This window comes from Cynocephalus volans, chromosome 10 (assembly GCF_027409185.1).
Source record: "Cynocephalus volans isolate mCynVol1 chromosome 10, mCynVol1.pri, whole genome shotgun sequence".
Taxonomy (NCBI): Eukaryota; Metazoa; Chordata; class Mammalia; order Dermoptera; family Cynocephalidae; genus Cynocephalus; species Cynocephalus volans.
Window position 1 is genome coordinate 48,370,523 of NC_084469.1, and position 26,530 is coordinate 48,397,052.

At 40.8% G+C, this 26,530-nt stretch overlaps 1 protein-coding gene and 1 long non-coding RNA gene across 18 annotated transcripts in view; one reads left to right on the forward strand and one right to left on the reverse strand.

Annotated features, from left to right (window-relative positions):
- CDC14B (cell division cycle 14B) overlaps positions 1 to 18,154 on the reverse strand; it is a 103,812-nt gene extending 85,658 nt beyond the window's left edge. For all 17 annotated transcript variants that reach the window (XR_010024680.1, XR_010024681.1, XR_010024682.1 and 14 more), the window contains exon 1: positions 17,995 to 18,154. Coding sequence is in view for 14 of the 17 variants with exons in the window: in XM_063112603.1 (XP_062968673.1) it covers positions 17,995 to 18,154 (160 nt within the window). In the remaining 3 variants the exon portion in view is untranslated. The remainder of the gene's footprint in view (positions 1 to 17,994) is intronic.
- LOC134389133 (uncharacterized) lies at positions 17,881 to 24,814 on the forward strand. The gene is made up of 4 exons (XR_010024683.1): positions 17,881 to 18,007; positions 19,777 to 19,828; positions 22,235 to 22,293; positions 23,390 to 24,814. It is a non-coding gene; the product is annotated as an uncharacterized LOC134389133 (long non-coding RNA).
- The last annotated feature ends 1,716 nt before the right edge of the window (positions 24,815 to 26,530 follow it).

Here is a 26,530-nt window from a genome sequence, read left to right on the forward strand (position 1 = left end):
GTATGATCTAACACTAACAGACTAGGTGGGAAAACCCAGTAAGACCTGTTTCTTCAGATTCTTATTGCCTCTCTGTGCAGCATTCCTTACTCCTGGGTATGGGGTAGGACCCCTTCCAGAACGGGGGTCTTATGATCTACAATCAGACAAGGTAAGTCAGAGAATTTCTTTATGGCCAGCTCCAAGAATGAAAGGTGGGGAAAGGTTAGAAAAAGCCAGGAACCATGAACACCAAATATAAATTACCATGATATCACAATATGATTTTTTTATGAAATAAAATAGAAGGAAAAATCCCATTTATAATAGTAACAACAAAGATTAAACACCTAGGAAAAAGTTTAACAAGTAATGTGCAAGACAGATATGAAATTTTAACACATTACTGAGGGACCCACAAGAACACTTGAGGAAACAAAAAGACATAAAAAGATCTAACATGTTCATGGATAGAAGAGTCACTGTCAAAGATTTTTTCTCCGTAAGTGAATTCATAAGTAATTAGCAGGATTTTGTTTGTTTATGGAACACATAAGTTGATCCTAAAGGTCGTATGGAAAAATAAGCAAGAATAAACAAACAAGAATACTGGAGAAAAAGCTGGGGGAAAATAAGAGCTCAAAAACAGCTAGTACGGGCCACCAGATATTAAAATATGTTAAAAGGCCTCTATTACTAAAACAGAGTGCTCCTGGCACCTGATAGATATGCACAATAGAAATCCTAAAATAGCCCCAGACACATTCACAAATGTAATATATGATAAAGATAACAAATCAAACCAGATGTCAAGTAGATAAATAAATGGTATTATGTAGCCATCTGAAACAATAAATAAAAGTGGCTCCATGACCTCACAGCAGAGTAAATTTCAAAGAGAAAAAAATATTTACATGTAAAAAAATGAAAGCATAAAGTCCATAAGAAAACACAGGACTTCCACTGCTAGCCAAGATGGAGTAACAGGGACCAGATCTACTGCTCCTCATGAAAAAACCAATTTTTAAAAAACAGACAAAATATTTTTCAAGACTCTGGATATCAAGCCATGGAAGACAGTAATCCTTGAGATGCAGGAAACAAAAGATGAGCCCTGTGACTGCCTCAGCTACAGCTGCTGCACAGAGAGGGTAAACTGAGGCAGAACCCAGAAGACTCTCTGAGTTGAGGAGATGGACCCGAGTCCAAAGAAACCAAGACAGCAATGATTCCCAGGACAGAGTACCAAAGAGAAGAAAGCTGCACAGAGAGAAAACTCCAGAGATTTGCAAAGGATTCCAAGTATCTCACAGAATATAGAACATGCACTTGCTGTTAGAGACCCAGGAAAGAACCATGCCAAAGGATTAAAGCAAACAGTGTCTGACGCTCACACAGGCTGGCAAGAGTACATGTTCCCACTAGCAATCATGTGAGAATTCCTAAGTTGCAGGGCATTGGATAGAGCACTCAGGAAGCTCTCACCACAAAGGTGGGCTAAGCACTGAGCAGGTGTGCCTAACAAATCACAAAAGCAAGCCTGAAAGTATCAGACTGTTTCTAAATACTCTACCTGTGTCCCTGAACAAAGCACAGTAAGAGTTATAAGCATATGAAAATATCTAGCATCCATTAAGGTAAAATTTGGCATCCAGAGATTACCAGGCATACAAAGCAGCAGAAAAGCACGACCCATAAAGGAGAGAATAATCAATCAAAACAGACCCAGAATTGATGCACAAGTTAGAATTAGCAGAGAAAGACACTGAAAATTATTATAACTGTATCCCATCTGTTCAGTAAGTTAAGTAGATGAAAATATATGTCCATACAAAAACTTGTATAAGAATGGTCATAGCCGTGTTGCGGCACAGAAAACTATTCCCCAAAATATGGCACTTTGGCATGCTGAGAGCTTTGAAAATTAAAAGTCCTCAGAATCAAGGTCACTTTAAACTTGTCTCGTCTTCCCCACCAAGAGCAGGGAAGGACTCTCTCTAGAATTTCCTTATCTAAGCACCCTACTTTGCAAAAGGAATGCAACTGTCTTAAGATCCCCCTCCCTAGGAATCTTATCAACCAACAAGGAAAGATCAACCCAGAGAAAAGAAGAGAACCTGGGGCTGGAGGGCTAGCTCAGCTGGTTAGAGCGGTCAAGGGTTCGTCCCTGTACCGGCAAGCAGCCAAAAAAAAAAAAAGAGAGAGAGAAAGAGAGAGAGAGAGAGAGAATGGTCACCACACCTTGACAGACTTCTTCACAAGAAAATATCAGCCTATGAGGCTCATTCCCTAATAATTATTTACTGTCCCTCAAAAGAATTGTCTACACGCCCCACCTCCCCTCTTCCCTGTGAAGACTGGTGTATGAACTTCTGTACCCCACTGGCTTACTGGGAAATCACTCTCCTGCAATTCCTCCATGCACTGCCCCTCTCCAGCAAGTTAAAATAAAATTTGTTATGCCTTTTCTTCATATTGATTGAATCTTGACAGTTGATTTTTCAGTGAACCTTCAGGGGTGAAGAGAAGCCTTCTCATGGCCCCTATGGTGGCATTATTCATAATCACCTAGAAGTGGGAACAACTCAAATGTCTACCAAATGATGAACAGATAAACAAAATGTGATATACAAGGAAGTATTATTCAGCCATAAAAAGGAACAAAGCACTGTTACATGCTACAACACAATGAACCTCACAAACATTATGCTGCGTGAAAGAAACCAGTCATAAAAGATCACAAATAGTTTGATCCCATTTATATGAAACATCCAAAACAGGAAATCTGCAGCGACAGAGAGTACGTTAGTGGTTGCCTAGGGCTGGGATTGAGGTGAAGGTAACTGGGAGTAGCTGCTATTGGGTACAAGTGTTTTTTGGGGGGTAATGAAAATGTCCTAAAATTAGATTATGGTGACAGGTGCATAACTTTGTAAATACACTATTTACCAAAAATACTTCTAAAAATATTTTAAACTATTTTTAAATTAAACATTAAATATTTAAATACCATATAAAATATACTATTCAAAAAACAAAGCATTGAAATATACACATTAAACTGGTGAATTGTACAGTATGTGAATAACATCTCAAAAGAACTGTTTTTGTTGTTGTTGTTGTTGTTTTAATAAAAAAGGTAGGGACGCAATATGTTAAATAGGCCAGAACTGAACTTTTCTGAAGATAAAAACAGATGAAAAATACAATGGATGGGATTTATGACAGGTAAGATATGACAGAAGAAAAGACTTAACTTGAAGACATAGCAATAGAAATTATCCAAATAAAGAGAAAAAAATCCAAAAAAATGAAAAGAACATCAGTAAGCGGCAGAACAGCTTAAAGTGGCCTAATACACAGATAACTGTATATTGAGGATGCAGGGGACAGAAAAAATACTTAAAGAAATAATGGCTGAAAATTTTCTAAATGGATGAACCCTACAAACCCAGAGATCCAAGAAGTTCAACCAATCCCAAGCATAAAAAACATGAAGAAAACGACAGCAACGCACATCATAATCAAACTGCCCAAAACCAGTAGCAAAGAGAAAAATCTTAAAAGTAACCAGAGAAAAAGTATATTCCATACAGAGAAAACAAAGATTTTACATCAGATTTCTTGCTGGGACCAGTGCGAGTGATATGCCAGTAGAGCAGTATCTTCATAAACTGAAATAAAAAATTTCAACCTTGAACTCAACACTAAGCAAAAATCTTTCAAACACAAAGGCACTGTGAAGACACTTTTAGACATTCACAATATGAAAGCATTCATCACTAGGAGACCTGCACTAGAAAAAATGTTAAAAGACATCCTTCAGGTAGAAGGAACAGACCAGCTGGAAATGTGGATGTACAGAAAGGAACAAAGGGCACTGGAAAAGCATGGATAAATATATAAGATTTATTGTTCTTATTTAAATCTCTTTAAAATATAATTGTTTAAACAAGTAGTAACAATGTGCTGAGGGGTATATAATTTACATGAAAGTAAAATTCATGACAGCAATAGCATAAAATGGAAGAAAACACAGAATTCCTTAATAACTTTGTTTAATCCAGAAGCCATAAGAGAAAAGATTGGCACCTTTGGCCACAAATAGTGTGGCAAACATATATCTCTACCACAAGTATAAGCAAATCAAAAGGCAAATGACAAATAAAAAACATATTTGTGAATCATCACAGATAATAATTTCCCTAATATTGAACGAGATAAAAATTGGAAACAGCTAAGAGCCCAACAGAAAAATGAATAAAGGATATTTATAGCCAGTCTATATTCTCAATCTGTACTTGTAAGAGAAATAGAAATGAAAACTACATTGAGACTATAATTTTCCACCTATCAGATTAGCAAAAATCTAGAAGTTTGATAACCTACTCTGTTAGGAAGGTTATAAAGAAGTACTCTCATACATTGCTAGTGGGATTGTAGATTGGTTAACTTCCATCAAAATTACAATATGTATACCTCCTAAAACAGCAATTCATTTTTGAAAAGTTGCCCCCTATACACATCTATACATAGATGAAATGACATATGCACTAGGTTATTCAATACAGCATTTTTTATAGCTAAAGACAAAAAACAATCCAAATAAATATCAATAAGGGCTTGATTAATAACCTTATGTACATCATAAAGTGAAATTCTATGTAGCTATAAAAAAAACAATGAGGAAACTCCACGAAAAAAAGCTGAAAGCTCTCCAAGATGTATCATCTTATATCACATTCTAAAATGTACACTTTTTCATATTTGAACACCTCTGAAATTATGTCATCTTGTAATCAGTGACTCACAATTATAATTGGCAGCATTTTTCCTTAGAAATACTTAAAATAATAGCTACATCTATTGTATTTTAGAATCAAGAAAATATGGTATCAGTTGAAAACAGCACAGTGCAGGGGCTGGCCAGTCAGCTCAGTTGGCCAGAGCGTGGCACCGATAACACCAAGGTCCAGGGTTCAATCCCTGTACCAGTTAGTGGCCAAAATAAAATAGACAGAGAACAGCAAGGTGTGGAACCAGGTGTAGAATATGCTATTTTCTGTAGGAAAAAAATCTATTTAATGAAACGTAGTATTCTGGATTGTATCCTGGAACATGAAAAAGATATTCATGAAAAAACCTAGAGAAATCCAAATAAAGTCTGGAGTTTAGTTAACAGTTCATATCAACATTGGTTTCTCAATTGTGACAAATATACTGTCGTAACGTAAGATGTTAACATTGGGGAAACTGGGTGACCTCTCTATATTATCTCTGCAACTTTTCTGTAAATCTAAAATTATTCCAAAATTAGAAGTTTGTTTAAATAATTTTAAAAGAATTTATATTTTATGCAATGCATTTAAAAAAAATACTCTGGAGGGAAACATGAGAAATTAAAATGTGTGGGGGACAGCAGTGGTGGGACATCTGGACAGATGGGAGCAGGGCGGGGCCAGTGGGACACTGTTCACTTTGTACTTGTTCTCAGAACCCTGTGAATCAAGTGTAAAAAATTATAAAAAGTTACCTCTTAAGGGGGGTGAAGGGGATAAGGACAGGGTATTCTAAACAAAAAACCTGTATTTACAACCTAGAGACCATAACAGGAATCCATGGTTTAGCTATGGAAGGTGTCCAGGACCTCTAAAATTCTCTACTCAATTTTATGCATATGAATTTATGGACATTTTTCTCAGTAGAGGATTCACAAGGAAATATATTATTATATATCCATGCAATGGAACAATATGCAACCACTAAAAGAAATATCCATGTTTAGATATGTATTTATGTACGACAATGAAAGATTCCACTATATGAAGTTGGAAAATGGTATTAATAGTATTTATAGTATTTATCTTGTTGATGTAAAAACCTATCCCTCTGCAGAGATGCCTATGTACCTAAATGTGCACTGAACAATCTAAAAGTGAACTGCGAGTGGAAAACTACATTTAACTGTTGACTCGAGACTCTTTTTCCTCTGGCACAGGGACCAGCTGTATTGAGAAGATTGCTGCTTATCAGCTGAGGCCGCCAAGCAATCACAATAAGCAGAACGCCCTGCTGACCCACAGTGGGTATAAAACAGAAACAAGAATTAAATCTTTATTTTAAGCTGCTGAGATTTGCGGGGCTTGTTATTACAGCATAAACAAGCCTAAACTAACTGATGAGCGAACATCCTTGCTAGTAGCATCACTGATCATTTTGTTTCTTTTCTGAGTTGTCTTTTTTAAAAACAGTGAGCACCTATGTCATAGAAACTTTATTTGGGGGTGGGGGAGAGACACAGGTCTTACCAGGGGCCTTCGCATGGAACAGACATTTACTACTCAGGAGCTATATCATCACACCTCAACTGACAGCAGCTTGAGACAGTTATGTGTTAAGATCCCCCGTCTCCCTTTGTTCTGATTCTGGGCTCACTGCCAAAGAGCAGCGAAAAAATCAAGTGGGAACAACGTGCTATGATTCGTATGAGGGGACAGATGTGCACACATATACATGTATACATATCCATACATATACTTGTAAATACATAAAACATCTCTGCTGAGACACATAAGAGGTTAGTAATGTTGATTGCTTGTGGAGAGGAAAAATAGGTAGCCAGGTGACCAGAAAGTGTCTTAGTCTGTGCTGTTCACTCTTTGGTATCTTTTGAATTTTGAACTATGTACATGTATCACCTATTCAAAAGATAAATAAAATGAGAAACTAAAAAAAAAGAACAACTCTAGGTGAAGAGGTATAGTGGTGTCCTGTGTGCCATACTTGAAAAACACAGAAAGCCTAATAAAGAGCCATGCATGGACCACGGCTTAAAGAGGAAGACCACAAGAACCACTTATTCAAATAAGTTCTAAAAGCTGCTCACTGATATTCAAGAAAATGAAGAAAAAATTATTTCTAATGCTTCCAAAGTCAAGGCTTTTATAATTGAATCTTGACCCCATGCGAAAGCTTGAGCACTATTAAGTCCCACCTCTTACAATGACTTATTTCCCCCTCCAGTAAAAATAATAGAATGAATTATTATTTCTGCAGTTAAAACAAAAGGGTATTATGCAAGGCTTTAATAACGGGGGGGAAAGCATCCAAAAATGTACCTATGAGAAAAAGCACTTCATTAGAGCACATATGATAACCTGTGATTTCCCTACTTCCTATCTGTGTAACATCTCATAAAAGCATATGATACACAGATTATAAACTCAAGCAATTAAACCACTAAACTTATTTACCTTGAAACATTCTCAAGAGTACCTAATACTTGTTATCTGGTGTTGCTAGAAATAAAAGACTTAAGGCGGTTGCCTTCACACATGCACACACACAGTCTTAGCCGAGGGCAAGGAGTTCCTGGAAGTGGAACTTGAACCTAACCTGCGAGGTCTCCATGGAGATCCATTCCTGGCATTCTACACTGGCAATTGCTCAGCTCTTCCAGTCATTTCACACTTGCCGAAGTCAGGACTTGTCACTAGCTGTAATTCTTCCAGATGCTAATGACACAAGTGCTAGTCAAACTCCACAATACAGTGTTGCTTAGTCTTTCATAAAAACCAACTTCCAACAGTCCTTAATTGCATCTGATCTTTACCCTGTTTCTTAAACATTTCCTTGAATGGGCCTCATTAAGCTTGCATTTTAAACACCCAGCCTAGTAGTTTTCATTGGTTCTTTCTAACAAATCCACCCTGTCACGTGCATACCTTTTCTCAACATTAAATGTCAGAAAAGCCCTACCAGGACACAACATAGTGACAATAACACGCTCAACTTGGGAGAACTTAAAATAATTGCATTAAGAGATCAGAGAAAAAAATTAACAATCACATAACTGACTACAGCAGGTGCTGGAAGAATCCCACCTGTACCCCTCCCTGCTTTCAGCACAATTCCCAATTGCACCAACATTTCTTTCAGGGCTTTCTTTGGCCTACAGAGTCCATATTGCCCACCCTCACAGTGCTTGAAAATTATCACTCACCCCTGCCCAGCAGCCCTCCAGCAACGACTGAGTTACCAGTGTGTAACATGCCAGCCCCCTCACCCCTGGGCTGGGATAACTCTGACGCACGTGTTCTAGTCTGGCTCCCAAGTGAGGTCAAAGTCCAGTTTCTCCAGTAGCAACCTGCCTGACAAGGAACCATCTGTTACCTTCCTCTCCTTATCACCTGCCTTCCCTCTGCCGAGTCCTTCCAGGGATCAAGTGACCTTCTTCCAGTGGAATCCCTGACTCAGAATCTGCTTTGGGGGAACCCAAAAGAAGACACTGACTACAATTTTTTTTTTACATGCTATCTATTTTTAGTGAAATATTTCAAAGATAATATAATCACAATAAAGCAGCACTGCATAGGGTTATGTTAATGGCGTGTGTAACAGGTTCACAAATTGGCATTACTGAAAAATTACTTTTACAGCATTAAAAAAACCTTACTATTCCCATTCATAAATTGCTATATTAGAATATTAGTTACCTGATATAATTTTTAAATAGAGTTCTTAATCCAAAGTTTTGATTTTTTTTTTTAAAGGTCCAAGTTTATTATTTAGCTTTCAGCATATCCCTTATCTTTATTTTGGAAAGTCCTAAAACTGTCACATTAGAAAAAAATTCCTTTACACTGTGGCTGGAAATGGTTTTCACTGAATTCACAAATTTAGGCTCTAAAAATTTATTTTATCAAAATAACCTGAATAGGTTCTATTAGATAAAGGATGCTTTGAGGTATATCTTCCTTTTCCTGCCCTCCATAATGAGACAGTTTATTAAATGTAAATAAAATAAACAACTTATTTATAAAATAAAAACTTAAAGAAAAGCAAAGCTGCTACTTAACTCAGGTTAAATGTCATGTCTCAATGCTTGGCAGAATGTAAGAGCAATGTGGGACAGTGTGGAGAAGCATGAAGAGGGTGGTCTGTCCCTCATGCTGCGTGGAGTCTGTCCCCAAGCCCAGCAATCACCCCCCCTGCACTGCCACCACAGGCGGGCTTTTCCCCTCTTCCAAGAAGAAAGCAGACTCATGTACCACTGTGATCAATAGTTGCTGACTGGACAGGAAAACAAGGAAATCTTTAAAACCCACCTCAAAACTCCTTTCTAATGACCCCATTCATTCAGAGGCACCCATCTTCGAGTATCCCTGACATTTTCAGATACGGTCCTCCAGGCAACACACTTAGCAGGATTATATCTGGTCGTGGCAGGTACCACGTGCAGTGGTCGTGTCTGAAAGCTCTACTGCAGCCTTGCAGCAGCCATAGCAAGGATGAGACTAGAATGCGCACTCAAGCATATCTTGGTTGAATTTGTGTTTTAAGCCATTTAAAGTCACGGTAGTTTAAAATTAGAACATATTAGTAATAGTGGAGTTAAAATCCCAGCCCCAGTTGTGTGTGCTAGCTAAACTCAAAGTTTTTTTTGACTGTTCATTATCAGAAAGGAAAGAAAGGCATGTTATGATGGTTTAGTTTCAAGTATTAGGTGATTCCAATAAACTATCTAACGATAGTATTACAATAATAAATTCCAAGAGCAAATTGAGAACAGCTCCCCAAAACTTAAGACCACAAATTTGAATTCTGTTAAACATTCGTGTCAAAGCAATTCTTCCTCAGCACCCATAAAAGAAGCTGAAAATTAGAATGCTTTTCAGTTCAAGTCCCACGACCAAATCTAGTTCCTGAAATATTTAGCAATCTTCATCTTTAGTGCTTTCAATTTAACAAGCGATACTCAGCTTAAAAGGTGCTCTGTAATTACTTCTTACCAAGAATAAACAACACATCTCATTTTAAATTACATCCTCTGGGATACTTAGAGATTCAAATTAGAGACATAGAATTAATGGAAATGTAGACCTTTCACTAGGGTTCTGTTTTAGTAGAGACAGGGTTCTCAGTAAATTATTAACGATATGCATTCATATATATTATATGCAATATATGATTAGTAATATACCAAAATGAAGCTTTTCCCTCATTTCTTTTAAAGGTTAAAAAATGTACACATGTACATACACACACACACACACACACACACAAGAAAAGAGACACCATAAGACAGATCATTTTCACCAGATATTGGGAAAAAAATAATTCACTTTGTACAGTAATTATCAGGTGACATTTCCAACACACTGTTCTCTCAAAGTATTTAAATGAAGAGAGTAAAACTACGCGACTGATTCCTTCATTGCCTGTCTTCAATGAGATAGATGATAACTTAAGAATCCATTGCCTCCCGGTCTTCAGGGAACAGGGGGCATGTTGCTATAAACCTTCAAATCCCCTCCCCCGCTTCCTCATTTACTCTTGGCCCAAGTCCTTGCTCAAAGTAGTTGCTCAATACATACTTGTTGAAGAGATACATTAACTCCACAGCACAATTCGCACAAATACAAATGCGTATAAATGAGCAAAATGCAGAGAATGATTCAGCTGAGATGGGCCGAAAATAGAGGGTTTTGCAGAATTCAGAATTTGCAATGATATTATATAGCATTATGCATTGGGTATAAAAAAGATCAGTGTCGTAAATTGCTTAGCACTGCCAAGAAAGTAATTTTACTTTGAAATGAGAACTTGAAGGAACAACAAATATCACTGGTAACAGGAACAAGATGTTTTTCTTTTGTGAAGAGTACAGTGCCAACCAAATTTTAATGGTATAAAAGTGAACTACCTGAGAAATGAAATCCATATGCATTATGCAACTAGGATTAATTTATCCAGCCTAGCTTGCTCAGCTTTTCAAACTCAAAGACAATGGAACCAAATCTTTGAACTGACTGGTGAATGAAGCATTCTCTCAGAGAACTGCTTCTCTAGAATATAAATGATACTAAGAATTAAAGGAACTGTATAAAAGACCATGAGAATAAAGTTAGAATTTTTAAAAATTGAAAATATATATATGGGGCCATTCAGATTTGTTCTTTTGCTAACTGCCTTTGTTTGAGGAACTTGAAAATCAAAGTGAATCAGAATACTTCTTAATTTTTTAAAAAAGAGAATTAAAAGCACTTCCTTGTTCCAAGTTCAAGTTAGCATTTCATGAGATTTCCCTCTTGTCAAACACAGTAAATAAGATATAAACCTGTCCACGATGCAAAGAAATACCTAAAAAGAACTAAGTAACCTAGAAAAAAATAATCAAGAGTAGCTGTCATAGTTATAACTCATTGTAAGTATCCTTTTCACAAGAGCCTCCAAAAGTAAGATTCAATTAAAAAAGAAAAAGTTTCATATTACTAAAAACATCCATCACCCAAAATTTGGCATTCAAAATTAATCCAATAAAATATCACAGAAACTACTATTATAGAACTATTAATACACAGAAACCAACGAAACTTTTCATATAAAGACAAATTTCAACATAAGTCATAAACATACCAAAGATACTCTACGGTTATAGACAACTGAATCTGCTACCTTAAGACTAAATTTAAGACAAGCAAACAGGAAAGGACGGAACTAAGAGTCACAACTAACAGATTAAACTACAGTTTAAAATCATCAAAGAACTGCAAAGTAGTCAATGATCTGAATACCTTTGTTGGTGCAGTATCCATGAAAAGCTATAGAAAAAAGAGAGAGAGAGAGAGAAAGGCGTAAAACTTTCACATCTACTAGAGAGCCCAGATGAGATGTACACATTCCAGCTTAAATGTCCTCGAGTTTAGCAAATCAATTTTATTTTGGGAAATGTTTTCTAAAGTAACCCCTGCCTAATTCGGAAGTCGGCGCTTCTTATGAAACTGGAAATCACTAACTTCAGAAGCTAAAACAAAGGATCACGGAAAGAAGCAGTGCTGGGGGCCGACCCCGTGGTGCACTCGGGAGAGTGCGGTGCTGGGGCAGCGACGCTCCCGCTGCGGGTTCGGATCCTATATGGCAGCGTGGTTAGGGCCTGCCTCTGACACAGCCTCTTCATCTCTGTCCACAGCCCCCTGTACCTACTTACCTCACTCGCAGGCAAGGTGCATTCTAAGGGACAAACGGCTTTGAGATATCTTGATAAGAGGCTGGCCACGCTTTTCATTCCAACTTACAAATCATTATAAAAATAATTTTAATGTCAAGGATCTTAAAAGATGTACTAGGTTAAAAATATTTTGTAGCTAGGATGGGAAGGAAAACAAAATGCTGGTCTGTGCCAGGGTAATAAAAAATAGATTTACAGACATAATTTCATATTTGTGTCCAACTCCCAAGCCTTCCAAGTCTCTTGTGCCTCTGTGCTGCACACTAAGTGGAAAGGAGGCCTCTGAAGGGCAGTTTGCTCTACCACACGCACGCACACACACACACACATACACATACACACACACACACACAGACCCACCCACACACAGACAGACCCACACACACAGACACACCCACACACACAGACCCACCCACACACAGACAGACCCACACACACAGACACACCCACACACACAGACACACCCACAGACACCCCCCCCCCACACACACACCCCAAAAGGCCCTGCCTGCGAATCTCACGCACTGCCAGTATCAAATCTTTCTGGATAATCCTCTGTGAAATACTATTTTAAAAGAGATCCGTCATGCTTTAAATTAACCACTCTCAAAATTCCATAGTCTATCAGAAAGGAATTTCATACATTTATTTTCTACAACCTTCCACCTGAGGCCCTCCCATCAGGCCTTTGCGTCCTTATGAAGATTCCTCCCCCAAGAGAGGCTGCGATTTAGTATCAGGCGACACAGGACCTCCTCAGTGTGGCACAAACGGAACAACAGCCCCCAGGAAGCCGGTGCCGCCTCAGTGTCCCACCGACCGCAGGGACCCCGCAGGCCACAGGCCCTCTCACGCCACCACCTCCCCAGAGTGCCCTGGCCACTGCGCCCTCAGAGCCTCCAAGTGCCATTTTCTCAATGAACACAGAAAACACTGAGGCCCTGACAGGGAGGACACTCTCTCCAGCCCTGCTCTGGTTTTAGCACTTGAGAGGGGACAAAGCCTCGGAGAGCAGGTGTTCATCAGGCATTTGCTGAATGAACGATGCATCTGTAAACCTGGGACTGAAAAATAACATGATCTCCAGAGGACCTGAATGAAGTGCATGTTTTGTTCACTTTCCCGAATTCACTAGGTAAGTCTTCGTAGAACTTCAACTTAAGATACTCTTTATTAAGCACTCACTGTGACATTGTCTACTAGTGTAAGTAGCACAGGACTAACTAACCAGGAGACATCTCATAAATCATTTACGTACACTCTGAAGCAGCTTTTCCTGCTGGAAAGAGAAGGCAGGTAGTCATGGCTTTGCCAAAAAAACCCCCGAAAACCAAAATAAAAAAAAACTGCACCAATTTGGCCAAATCTCTTTATCTCCCGCCCTCGGCTTCTTCAGAGGAGACAGTGGAGGGCTTTGTTATTATCTCTAGGTGATCTTCTAAAATTCTTAAAAAAATCAACAACAAAAATCTGTCCTATCAATTCAGATTATCTCAGAACCTTCCAAGAAATGTTATCTGTATGCAGCAATGTCCTCTTTCCATCCTAAAATCCATAATGTGGTTTCGGTTTAGCTCTCCCTAACCCAACAGGAATTGGGGAAATTTGTTCCCATTCAAAGGCCCAGAGCGATGACAATTTGCACTGACTGGCAACTCCCTGGCATTGGTACCATTTCTGCAACCCAATCATTCTACTTTCCCTTCATCTCTCTGCTCAACCACTCGACGTCCATTTAAGGAGTAATATTTGAAACTTAAATTTCTGCCTGTGTGTGGCTGGTGCTGGCATGCCTAAGGAATTAGATTTAAAGCTGATAACTAACATGAACTATGAGAAGTAAAAATGTTGAAAAATTCAGTAAGCATGTAAATCAGGAAAAAAAAAATTCACATTGTGCACAAATATAAAAGTACAGAAGCAAGTCACAAGCAAGAAGAAAAATGAACACTACATACTTTGAAGAGCTTCAGTTTCTGAAATTCAATCTACTGCAGCATGAAGCTTAAATATTAATTTTTCTCCTTGACTCAGTGCTCTACGTAACAGCACTCCTCTTCTATCAAGAAAAATATACTTCTACCACTGCAAAAAATGAACATGCGTTACTATTTCACCTAGTAAGCATGCAATAAACATATCTTGAATTAATGAATAAATTTCCCCTGTCTAATGACATCTGCTGCAAATGTTAAAGATCCTAAAAAGAAAAGGAGAGGGAGATCAGTGTGGTATCTGTATAATTTTTTTTCATGAGTATCAATATGCCACCGTTAATCAGTGCTTTAAAATGACAGTCCTGAATTTGAGTGGTTTAAACAACAAAAAAAGACAATCCTGACCTTGATTAGTTTCTCCAATAGAATTATTTACTATTATATTATGGACACTCTTTAAAAGTTAGAGGATAAGAGCAGACACTGGAAACATTTAGAAAAAGAATGATGGGCTGGCTGGTTACTCAGTTGGTTAGAGCATGGTGCTGATAACACCATGGTCCAGGGCTCCAGTCCAGTACCAGCCAGCCGCCACCACCCCTGCCCCCCCTACCCCCCCAAAATAAATAAATAAATAAGACGATGGTAAAGAAAATTAATACAAACCACCAAGAATTTTTTTAGCCAGTAGTTATTACCATTTTCCTTACTTATCAGAAATCTAAAAAATAAGTGAAATAAATCCAAGGTCTGCACCATTACTGCCTATAAATTATGAGATTATGCAGTAGTATTAGTCTTTAAAGTTTTTCTCTCTTACTGATAAAGAGAAAAGGAAAATGTGCACTGTTCCTTATGGAGGGCCTATTTAAGAGATGGGAAAATAGAGATCAAGATTCAGACCTCTGGCCTGGAGGAGGTTCACAGGAAAATCAAACACCTGACTGTGTCCAAAATTTTTTCTTTGGTCTTCTCCCATCTTGAGAGTCATCTAGTTCCAAATCCAATCGAAAACTCTCACTTCCCCACTTCCCCCAGCTACCCTGATTGACAACAGCTCATTCTGATATCTTTACTCAGTATCTCTTTATAAAGCATTGATGTACACGGTTTATACTGCCTTTATGACCTTTTGTTCTCATGGTGCACTGGAACTACACCAGGAATACAGCTCGAGCAAAAAATCCATGTCATTGCACACAGCAAGAACTGAAAGAATGGTCAGATGAGAGGTGGATGGAATTGGAGTGGGAATTAAACCCCTGTTAATCTGCTCCCACTAAGAGTAAATGCGCAGTATAGCAGTGTGGCTAACTAGACACTAAACAGTGATCACATAACAAAGGATGACAAGAACAAAAATAGGCATTAAGCATCCTATATTAAATGCACACACATGAAATATCCTGGGGTCTACGGGAATTCAATTTACAGATTAAATCGGTTGCAATAAAAATGTCAACAGACTAAAGTAAAAAAAAAAATGTATTTAAGGGCAGGGTGGGTAGAAGTGACAACATGCATTAATTTTTACAAACAACTCCAATGCGTAAGAATCTCTGCCATCCAATATCAAGTGTTGGCAAGGACGTAGAATCATTGCTACACTGCTAGTGGGAATGCTGGTGGTGTCACCAATTTGGAAAAGAGTCTGGCAGTTCCTCGAAAAGTTAAACATGGAGTTACCATGTGACCCACCATTCCACTCCTAAGTGGAATGAACATGGAAAAACCTGTATGTGAATGTTCACAGCAGCTTTATTCATAATAACCAAAATGTCCACTAATAAGTGGATAAATCCGTATACTCTGGCCTGGCATATTCACTTCTAGAAATTCACTTCTAGTCACACATGGAGACAGAAGCATAGACTGATGCCACGGCCGCCATTTGCAATAGGGACTGGAAAACTCCCAAACAACTATTTATTCATTACCACTAAATAAATGATTCAGCCATACAGTGTAATGCTGTTCGGTCATTAAAAAGGGAACTGTTCTTGGTGGTATGTCACAATTTCTAAAAACTTGAAAACTTCCAGGAGAGGAGCCTATATCTACAAAACTCAATTAGTAATTTTGACTTTTAAAATGTATGCGTGCCCTGCTTCTTAAATTAAAAAAACAATGACTGGGGAAAAAAACAAGTTGGGAAGGAAGAGACAAGTTGCCATTTGCTGAAGACAAGGCCACACGTCTTCCCCTCAAGCCCAAGGAAAGTAACCCAAACTCTGCATCCAAAGTTATTTTAATTCTTCTTGTATATCGCATTGCAACAGAGTGATTTAGTATCATTTTTCCAGGAAACTAAACTATCACTGACAGACAAAGTTCCAGGGAAAGTTGACTTTAACCCTTGGTCCCCTGGTGCTATCTCACATTAATGTAGGCCCCTTCCATTACTGGGACTTGTAACCTAACAGAATTTTGGTTTTATATAATGCGCCAACTCTCCTCAGTATTCTGTTTGGTGATATTTTCTGAAGTTAACACCCTGGTCACCGCCCGACGAAGGCAAGCCACCTCACACTTTATCTCCACAAACAAGGAAGAAGAGTTAGTCTAATGACTTTGCTGTCAAGACACTTTTTGATGGGAAACAACCTAAATGTTCATCAACAGGGGGCTAAGTAAGTTATAAAACATTTAAATCTATATGTACGTTTAAATCCATACATACTTTTTATGGTTTTATTCTTTAAAACCGTATATATTTTGGCCTAAGCAGTAATTAAAATCAAATAAGGAAGTTTTGAATGCACCAACAGAACAATTACTCGGCTAAGAAATACTGGGAAAACAGAACAATGTGCAAAACAACATGCTGTGTGCTACCGTACACGGCTATGGCAGACAATATACACACATGCATGTATGCACAGTCTCTTTCTGGAAGGATTCACAAGAAACTGGGAACAGTATTTGTCTCTAGAGAACAACACCGGCGGCTGTGAGACCAATTCTCCATCTATACTACTCTGCACCTTTCCCATTAGGGTTCTGTACCCTGTAAGTGCATTACTTGCCCTAACATTAAATGCCACTAAACAAAGACCCTTTGAAGAGGTATAAATAACACAGAGCAGAAGGAACCTGCAGACCTCCACCCCCACGCCCTCGGCGGGCCATCTCCCAGGAGGGCACACCGTGCAGGGACCTGGATTCTCAGCCTCAGAAATGACTTCACCTCCTGCAGGGCCACCCGCGTACCCTGGACCCGGGGAGGTGCCAGCCAAGGCAAGGTACTTAAGGCAACCCCTTCCTCTTCCCTCCTCGGCCCCAAGAGCCACCTACCAAACCTCATCTAGTCTCAACTTCCTTTCAAAGGACCTTAGGGGCTGGCTGGTTGCTCAGCTGGTTAGAGCAGGGTACCGGCCGGCAGCCAGAAAATAAAAGTAAAACGGACCTCAGCTTCCAGACCGTCCACCAAGCTGTACCGTAATTTCTCCTCAACTTCTGTGTTGTCTAAACACTTTCTAAATTAACGTCGCCACCGCTCCAACTTACCTGGCGTGTGAAGGGCCAAGGGCGGGAAACAGCTTACAAAGGCCCGCACGCGGGGTTCGCCCGCGCCACGAGGCACGTTCCCGCAGAGCCGCCGCAGCGGCGCTGCCCGCACACGCCGACCGGGTCCGGCCCGGCCCACCTACCAGCTGCCACCTCGGCGATACCTGTCTCCAAGAACCGCAGCTTCGCCACCCACAAGACCGGTACCGAAGGGCCGCTCTTCTACCTGCTCTGGCTGGAGGCGTCTCTCCAAGGCTTCAAGTGCCATCAGCGGGCCACCCGCCTTCCTGGGGCCCCCGAGGGGCCGGGCCCGGCGGCACGCGTGTTGGGCGGGCGGGAGCCCTGTGCGGCGACTCGGGGGCTGAGCTCCCGGGAGGCCCGGCCCGCCACCCGGGGGGCGGAATCTGCCAGGACTCGGCCAGAGCCCGAGGGGAGGGCCTGCGCGTGCGAGTCCCGGGCGGACGCCGAGGGCCGAAAGGTGACCCCGGCCCGCTGGGCCCCTGAGGGGGTGTGGCGGCGGCCGTCCGGGGCGCCCCGCCACGCGCCCGCCCGCCTGCTCACCGGTGATGTCCAGGTATGCGTCGTCCTGGGGGTCCGGGCGGGCCAAGTCCTGCGGCGCGGAGCTGCGGCTCTTCTTCCCGGCCGGCGAGGCCGGCGAGCCGCGCCGCGAGGAGGGGGGCGCGGCGGCCCAGCTCGCCCGCCGCTCGCTCTTGCGCTTCATGGAGGAGGCCGCGGCCCGTCAGGGGGCCACGACCATGGCCCCGCGCCCGCGAGGCCGCCGCCAGCCCCGCGCGCGGGCGCCGCGGGCACGGCGGGCGCCGGCCGAGCCCGGCGGGAGGCGGCCGCACGGGAGCCGGAGGAGGGGCCCGGCCCGCGGCGCCCGGGGCCGCGCCGCAGTCCTCGCTCCCGCGCCGTCCGCCGCTGCCGGCGCCCCCCGCCCGCCCCCGGGTGTCCGCAGCCCGCTAGCGCGGCCGAGGCGACGGTGCTGCGGCCGGCGGCGGGGGCGATCCGGGCTGACTGCGCGCGCCCACCGCGGCCGCGGACGCTGCTGCCGAGACGCCCGAGCACAGCGGACCGCGGCTCCTGGGGACCCCAGGAGAGCTGCTCCGTGGCGCTTCATTCACAAAAAAGGGCCCACAACCCTCCTCGGGGCCCTCAGGGGGAGGCCTCTCATTGGCCGAGGCGGCGTGACGTCACGGAGACGAGGCCTTTCTACAGGCAGGTACTCGTTGACGCCATAAAGGAAAGTCTGAGCGGCTCCACCAATCAGAGATAGAGTGTGCTCGCGACTCTCTGCCGAGCCACTGTGTCCCAAGCGCCAGCCCCCGGGTCCCAGCTTCCTTTAGTGGATCCCCGAGGCTTTCCATGTCCCCCAACTTAACTCCCGGCCTTTGGCATGTACTTTTTTTGAGTATTTCTTGGGTTTCCTTGTAATTCGCGCCAAATGAAAGGGACTAGTGCTGTGGCTGCCGGCTGGGAAAGAGTGTGAACTGCTTAAACCGTCCGCAGCTATTTAGACAAGGTAGAGTCGACTGCGGAACGTCAGAAATGTTTAAATCAGCTCCGCTGTTTATCGACCTGTGCCCAGCATTCACAAAGACCGGGCAAGGGCCCCTTAAGGAGTCGACAAAACCACTGGGGATACACGATAGACCGTCGTGGTTTGCACCTCGCGGTTCCCCATCTCGGAATCCGGTACCCGCGTTAACTCTGTAATTTCATACACCCGCTGCTGTATATAGCTGAGGTGTCGACAGGACCGATTATATTATGAAGTATTGAAGCAAGGTGGCGAGTTTACTCCTTGAACTTTTACCTTGCAAACTGTAGGGTCATATCCCCTTCTTTTTCTACTGGGATAAAAGGTCTGAGCTTTCTGGAACTTAGCCCAAACTGTCATTTTGGAGGGCCTTTAAACAAATGTGCGTGGCAGCATCTAGAAGGGTGAGAAGATGGGACGCAGTCTCTAGATTTCACGGCTCAACATTCTACAGCATCTGCAAGCGCTTCCTATTTTTTTACTAGCACTTTAATGTTTCATCCTGCAGTTCCACAATATGCCAGCCTTTGGAAAAGAAAGGTGAATTTGAGTCAATCCCCTGGAAGCCTCTCAGAAATGCAAATTTTTATAGAGCACCTCAGGGAGGGGTCACTTGTCCTGTATTTTTGTGGACTGTTCCCGTAAGCACTGCTAGATAAGGAGGAAGGGGGCTGTGTGAAGTCTGCCTTAGGCTGGAGCTGGGTAAGAACTTGAGTTAGTCCTCACGTTCACCCTTCCCCTGTTCCCCTTAAGGAAATCAGTAAAGTCCTTAAATTAAAAATTGTCTACGTGTTTGTCTGTAGGGCAGGAAAGACGCCAGGGACTTGGGATGCTGTGCAGTGCAAATGTGTCTTGGTAAGCAGAAACCGTGGGGTCACTAGTCCTCTGGTTTGACCAGGAGGAGGCAGTTCCAACTGGCCTAGAGGCTCAGCAGGAGAAAAGCCACCCAGTTTCCCAGAGTGTCTGGGATTTTACAAGAGTAGATCTTGTTTTGAATAGATATTACATAGGAGTTGTCTGTATGGCTCCCCTAGCATTACAAAAATAGAAGTATCCTGTGACATTCTGTTTTTTGCGAGTAACTTATCTAAATGTCATACTAAGACTAAAGTGCCAAGTTCATTTACATCAGTTTGTTCTTTCTCACCTTCAAATAGTGTTAGAAGTTCTAACAAAATGCATATAATTTAAATAAAAGAAAAAAAGTGTCATACAGATAATTATACCATTTAAGCATTTTCATATTTTGCAAATATTAAGAGACAAGGTATATGATTAAGCTTTGCAATTATGCAGATGTATCTTCTATTCTTGGGAATAGGAAGTCTGTGTACTCTGTACATAAAGTTTTAAACCCTATTTATAGTTTGTGTTTACATCATGTTTAGATAGTAGCAGAAAAGTCCTATTTCTTTGCAGACATTTGTTTTGTGTGTGTATTCAAATTTAAACAATTTAACTCCTCCCCTCTTGAATAAATTGACCTCTGGGCTCTGAGAATTTAGCCACAGGAAACGTACTTTAGTTTGCTTGCTTGGTTTGTTTGTTGTTTATTATTGGACCACTGATCATAGAATTTTAGAGCTTGAAAGCATGTTTGACAATATTTGGTCCGAGGCTATCCTTTCACAGTGAGAACACGGGGACGCAGATAAGTAGCAGTGGCCAGGCTGGGGTGAGAACCTAAATATTGTCTACAAGACTCCGGGTTGTCTTTCCCTAAATTGCCTGGGCTTAGACAACAAATGCATCTGGTTGTGATTCTCAACATATGGGCAGCACAGTGAAAAGCAAAAAAGGGAGTGAGAAGTTTTCTAAAATATTCCTACCTGTCCTAGGTAAATTCACCCTGAAAGGAAAATAATTACGGAACATTTTCCCATATGTATATTTCAGATAAGTCATATTCTGAAAATTTGAAATCTTACAATAAATTAATAGAAGCTGGTTGATGGATATAACTTAGTTTAAAGTAACAATATAAGTTTCAGAATCAGTGAATTTCTGCCTTAATTATGTGAAGATAAATAATTTGTCTAAGGTCAAATTAACGAAAACTAGAGGGTTTAGGTAGCATGCTTATGGGAAAATGGGCACACACTAAAATTTTCACTAGCATATTTAGGAAGAGTTGGTTTTGTTTGACTGGATACTCTGGTAATCCCAGCATTAATCTGAAGTCCTCCAGGTCGCTGTCCCAGAGACTGAAAATCTTTTAGAACTGTAAAAAGGGAAGCCACATGCTAGGGGCTTCACACAAATGCCCTGTTAGATGATATTCTCATTTTATAGATGACAAATCCCTCATTTGAGAAGTCAAGGCAGCTATCCCAGGTCACTTAATGAGTTTGGTACAGAAATACATTTATGGAAGGGCTGGCAGCATTTCTTCACAGGTGAAAACAGAGCCTGAAAGGACCTTACCTTGGCAGGTGGGCTTCAGAAATTTGGATTAGCTTCTTTGGACATCAGACCAGACCCTAGTATTATAGATTTTTAAAACAACATTCCTGCTGTTAATTTGTTTTTTGGTTATGTGTGCTCCTCCTGCTAAAAAAAAATTAAGTAATAACAGTAATAATGGAATACCAGGGGGCTGAGGTAGGGAAAGGTGAGAAATCCGGGTTGTCTGGTTTTGGTTTTTGGTGCTGGCCAGAAGGGGAATCCAAACCCTTGATCTTGGTGTTATCAACACCAGGCTCTAACTACCCCAGTAACCGGCCAGCCTGGTTATTTCAAATCTTGTGCTCAGAGTATGACTGAAGATGCCTTCACCCCAAAGCCAAAGAGGCCTATGCCTCAGGTACTGACTAAGTAAAACCTAAATCTTTCTCTCACATCACCTTTAAAAAACGCCGACATGCAGTCAGACAGTCACCGCCTCGGCAGGACAGGGAATGGGACCTGGAGGAGAGCAGGCCACAGGCTCTGCTCTATGTGCAGGCTCGTCCTCCACGTGCTCAGCCTCCAAGTCTAGGCCTTGCTTTGTGCCAGCTGCTGTTCACCTCAAATTTGCTCTTTGGGTTTTTTTCCCAAATAACAAAAAAATATATGAAAATATTCAAAAAATATTCAAAATATTCAAAAATATATGTATACGTGATTATATATTTTAAAAACTTAAGCAAAGAAAAAATAATAGAGAGATGAAAGTTGTCCTTTACCTTCACACCCCCAATCCTCCTACCCTCATAGATAATCACTGTTGATAGTCTATATTTAAATAAAAACACAGATTTTCCTTTTTTTTTTCTCTTAAAGATGACCAGTAAGGGGATCTGAATCCTTGACTTGATGTCGTCAGCACCACACTCTCCCAAGTGAGCCACGGGCCAGCCCTACATTTTCTTGATAAACGGTTTATACCATGCATATTGTTTTGTGAACTGCTTTTCTAACTTCGTACTACATCTTTTTCCCCCGGCTTTATTAGTATGCATCATGAAGATTTTCCTCATCAGTTCTTATGACCACGATCATTCATTCTAATTGCTGCACAGTTTTCCCTTGTATGTTTTCCGTCATTTTTTTTCCTATGGCTGGAGACTTAGGTTGTGGGGGGTCGGGGCCGGGGAGAGGTGCTATTACAAACAATGCTGCAATGAATATGCTAACATATGTATATACACAGGAAGTGGAATTGCTAGAGTAAATTTTCATTGATACCAACAATATTTAAGGGTACCTGTTTCCTCACACCCTTGAAATCACTGAATATAATCAATATTTTTAAGTTTGAGAATAAAAACTGTCTCACTTATTTTCATTGCATTTCCCTGATCCCTACTGAGCATATTCTAAAGTTCTCTTTAGATGTTTGCAGTATCTTTTCTAAGAATTTCTTATTTATATCCTTTGCCTATTTTCTACATGATTGTTTTCATCTTCTTTTAGATTTGTGGGAGCTTTTTATGTATTATGGATATCAGCCCTTAACCTTTGCAGATGATGCTTATATATTTATTCTTTGCCATATTACTCTATTCGTGTTGCTTTATAAAATTTCACGTTTTTTAATGTCACATCAATTTTATCAATCTTTTTTTAAGGCTTCTAAGTGTTGTGTTATTTTTCTGATCTCAATATTTTTAAAGTATTCTTTACTTTCTCCTATTTCTTTTAAAGATATTATTACAGTTAGTACTTTCATTTACCTGGAATTTAGATTTGGGGTATAGGAGAAGGTAGGGATCTATTTTTATCCCAGTGCTTTTTATTACCTGGCTCATCTTTTCCCCATTAATTTGAAATGCTACCCTTTCATACATACAATTCTCATATATACTGCGGCCTGATTCCAGTCTCTGTTCTTTTTTATAGATTTTTTTGTCTATTTCTGTGTCTATACAAGCTATTTAAATTACAGTATTTTTATAATATGGTTTTGTGTCCAATGGGAAAATTTTTCTTTTCCAGCACCTTAAACTAGACATCAGACCTTGCCTCACTAAGGAGTGAGCCAACAAGCTGTGTATACTTCCTAATGTGCAACACGATGACGCCAGGATGACCTATAAAGTGTTCTAGCCGGAAATGTTTACCCTGGATCTAATCAAGCCTTGAGATCTAACTTCAGTTTACCCGAAATTGGGTAAAGGGACACTTTAAATGACTTATAAACAAACAATCTGACAAATCTTGAATGTGGGGTTTTCTACAAACTCTGTCTCTTCAACAAGTAAATGTCATGTACAAAAACAGGTTAGGGGCTGGCCAGTTATGTCAGTTGGTTAGAGAATGGGGCAGATAGCCCCAAGATTCAGGATTTGATCCCTGTGCTGTCCAGCTGCCAAAAAAAAAAAAAAAAAAAAATGGATAGGAGGAACTGGGGTAGATTAAAGAGCCACAAGAGGCATAATAACTAGATGCAATGCATAGTCCCTAACTCTGAATAGACCTGATGTAAAAGTCATGTTTAGGACACTGGAGACATTTGAATATGGAGAAGGCAATAGGTGATATTAGGGAACTATTGTGAAATGTTTTGGGTATGGTAGGAAATAGTAAAGTGGTGATGTAGTTAAATGGCCTTATTCTATGCTATGGGCTGAATTGTGTCTCCCCCAAATTCATGTGTTGAAGCCTTAATCCCCGATGTGACAGTATTTGGAAATGCAGCCTCTGAGAGGTAATTAGGGTTAGATTTGGTCATGAGAGCGGGACCCTTATGATGGGATTGGTGCCCTTTTAGGAAGAGGAAATCACACTCTCTCTGCCATGAGAGGACACAATGAGAAGGCAGCCATCTGTAAGCCAGAAAGAGAGCCCTCACCAGGAACCGAATCAGCCGGCACCTTGATCTTGGGTTTCCCAGCCTCCAGAACTGTCTGGAGAACAGAAATAAATGAAATAAATATACAGAGAAATAAATGTCTGTTGTTTAAGTCACCCAGTGTATAGTGAGATAGGGGGACCCCCACTTTCATAACATACGCAATTCACTTCTGTGAAACTGCTTGCTGTATAACAAGATAGATTAATTAAGTTTAAATAGTGTTTGAATTGCTTAAAAATGTTATTGCTTAAAAATCCCCCTTGGCTTTTTAGCCCCCCCTTGATAGAAGTCAAAAGCTAAATATTAGCCTGCCTTTGCTGTTTCCCACCTATGCTGTCCCTGACTGAAGAGACCAAGAGCTGTATCCAGATGTATCTAGACAACCTAAGGAGGAAACCGCCCTGTGAAAGTTTTTGCCGTCCCTAAGTGATTAACTGGCTTCTTTCAGCTTCTGTTATCAGCTTGCACTAGGCTTCCCCAAACCCGCTCCTCACTCCAGGAGGGTATGTGTGTATGTGTGTGACTATATGGTAACTATAAGTGTGTGACTATTTGATAATTTTAACTGTGTGACTAATGTAAAAATGTACCTTTTAAAAATCCCTCTAGGGCCGAGCCCGTGGCGCACTTGGTAGAGTGCGGCGCTAGGAGCGCTGCGACGCTCCCGCCGCGGGTTCGGATCCTATATAGGAATGGCCGGTGCACTCACTGGCTGAGTGCCGGTCACGAAAAAGACAAAAAAAAAAAAAAAAAAAAAAAAAAATCCCTCTAAACTTCAATTCAGGGCTGCTTCCTTCCAAAACTTTCTTGGAGGAACAGTCTCTGGCCAGCGAATAAAAACCCCCTTTTAAATTCTCAATTGGGTGTTCTGGTTCCTTCTCCATGCGGCAGCCTCACAACAATAGTATTTTGTTATAGCAGCCTGAGCAGATTAATACATCTAGGAAGACGTATAAATTAAAGTGTTAAAGTATAATGCTTTAAAATGGTTAGGTAAACCTGTACCCTATATTTCATGCTATCTACCTATCTACCTACCTACATATGAAGCATCTATGACAAAGTATCAACAACAGTTGAATCCAAGTAATGGTTATTTATTTTTTGATTGTCTTTCTACTTTTTTGTTTGAAAATTTTCCCAAAATCAATTTTTTCCCCTAATGTTCTTACATAGTTTAAAATTCTTACTGTGATTTTGTTTGGGATGGCATTCAATTTCTAGATTGACTTGAGGGAAATTGACATATTTACAATATTGAATTTCATTAATAGGGATTTCTGTAAATTTTTTTTAGGGGGGGTGAGCAGCTGGCCAGTACAGGGATCAAACCTTGGACCTTGGTGTTATCAGCACCACGCTGTAATCAGATTTCTGTAAATAATGGACTTCTTCAAAAGAAAAGGTGTATCTTTCCATTTAAGTCCTATTTTATGTCCTTCAGTAAGTAAGTCATCATAGGTTTATTACGAGGAATTGCATAATTTTGGCTGCAATTGGGAATGGGCCTCCCCGCAACCCCCAGTACTTGTAAAGTTTCTAACTGGTCATTGCTGGTGGATAGAGAAGCTATTGTTTTTGAATATTGTTCTTGTATCCTACCATTGTGACAGCCTGTATATATAATAAGGAATGCGAACTTTTTATTCATTAAACATAGACTTCTCAGCTTCTTTTGTTTACAAGGGAGATAGTATTTAAAATTATTGTGCATAATAATTTCAGTTCCTTCTTCTGGCTTCTCACAATACCTAAAGGCTTTTAGTTGTGCAAAAGAAATTAGAACTATTACAATCTGACCAAAAAAGCAAAATCAACTACATCTGGGGTACTTTTATTTACACCAAGGCCCAATGGCACTTTGAAATTAAAGGCTCTTTTATTTTAGTCTGAATTCTTGGGCAGTGCAGTCTCTCATCACCTCATTTTTGTAAGTATAAAGGAGGCCTTATGAGGATTTATTAACCTGTTCAGAGTAAACTCTGGTGTACAGTAAGTTTGTGATTTCAGCTACAGAAACTTCCTGCTCTGTCCACTTCTAGTGGGCTTTTAAAAAGTCAAGATAAAATTAACAATAAAAGCAAAGATCTAAGTTATATACACGTGTGTAACCACCACCGAAAACAAGATCTAGAATCAACAGGCCTTTCAAAAATGCCCTCCGTGCCAGCATGAGCATGATCCCCTGGTCAGCCCTCTCTCCAGACCGTCTCCTGTGGCCACTGCTGTGTCCTCCCCTGCCCTTGCTCTTGCCCTGCTTTCCATCTCTGACACCTCTTTGG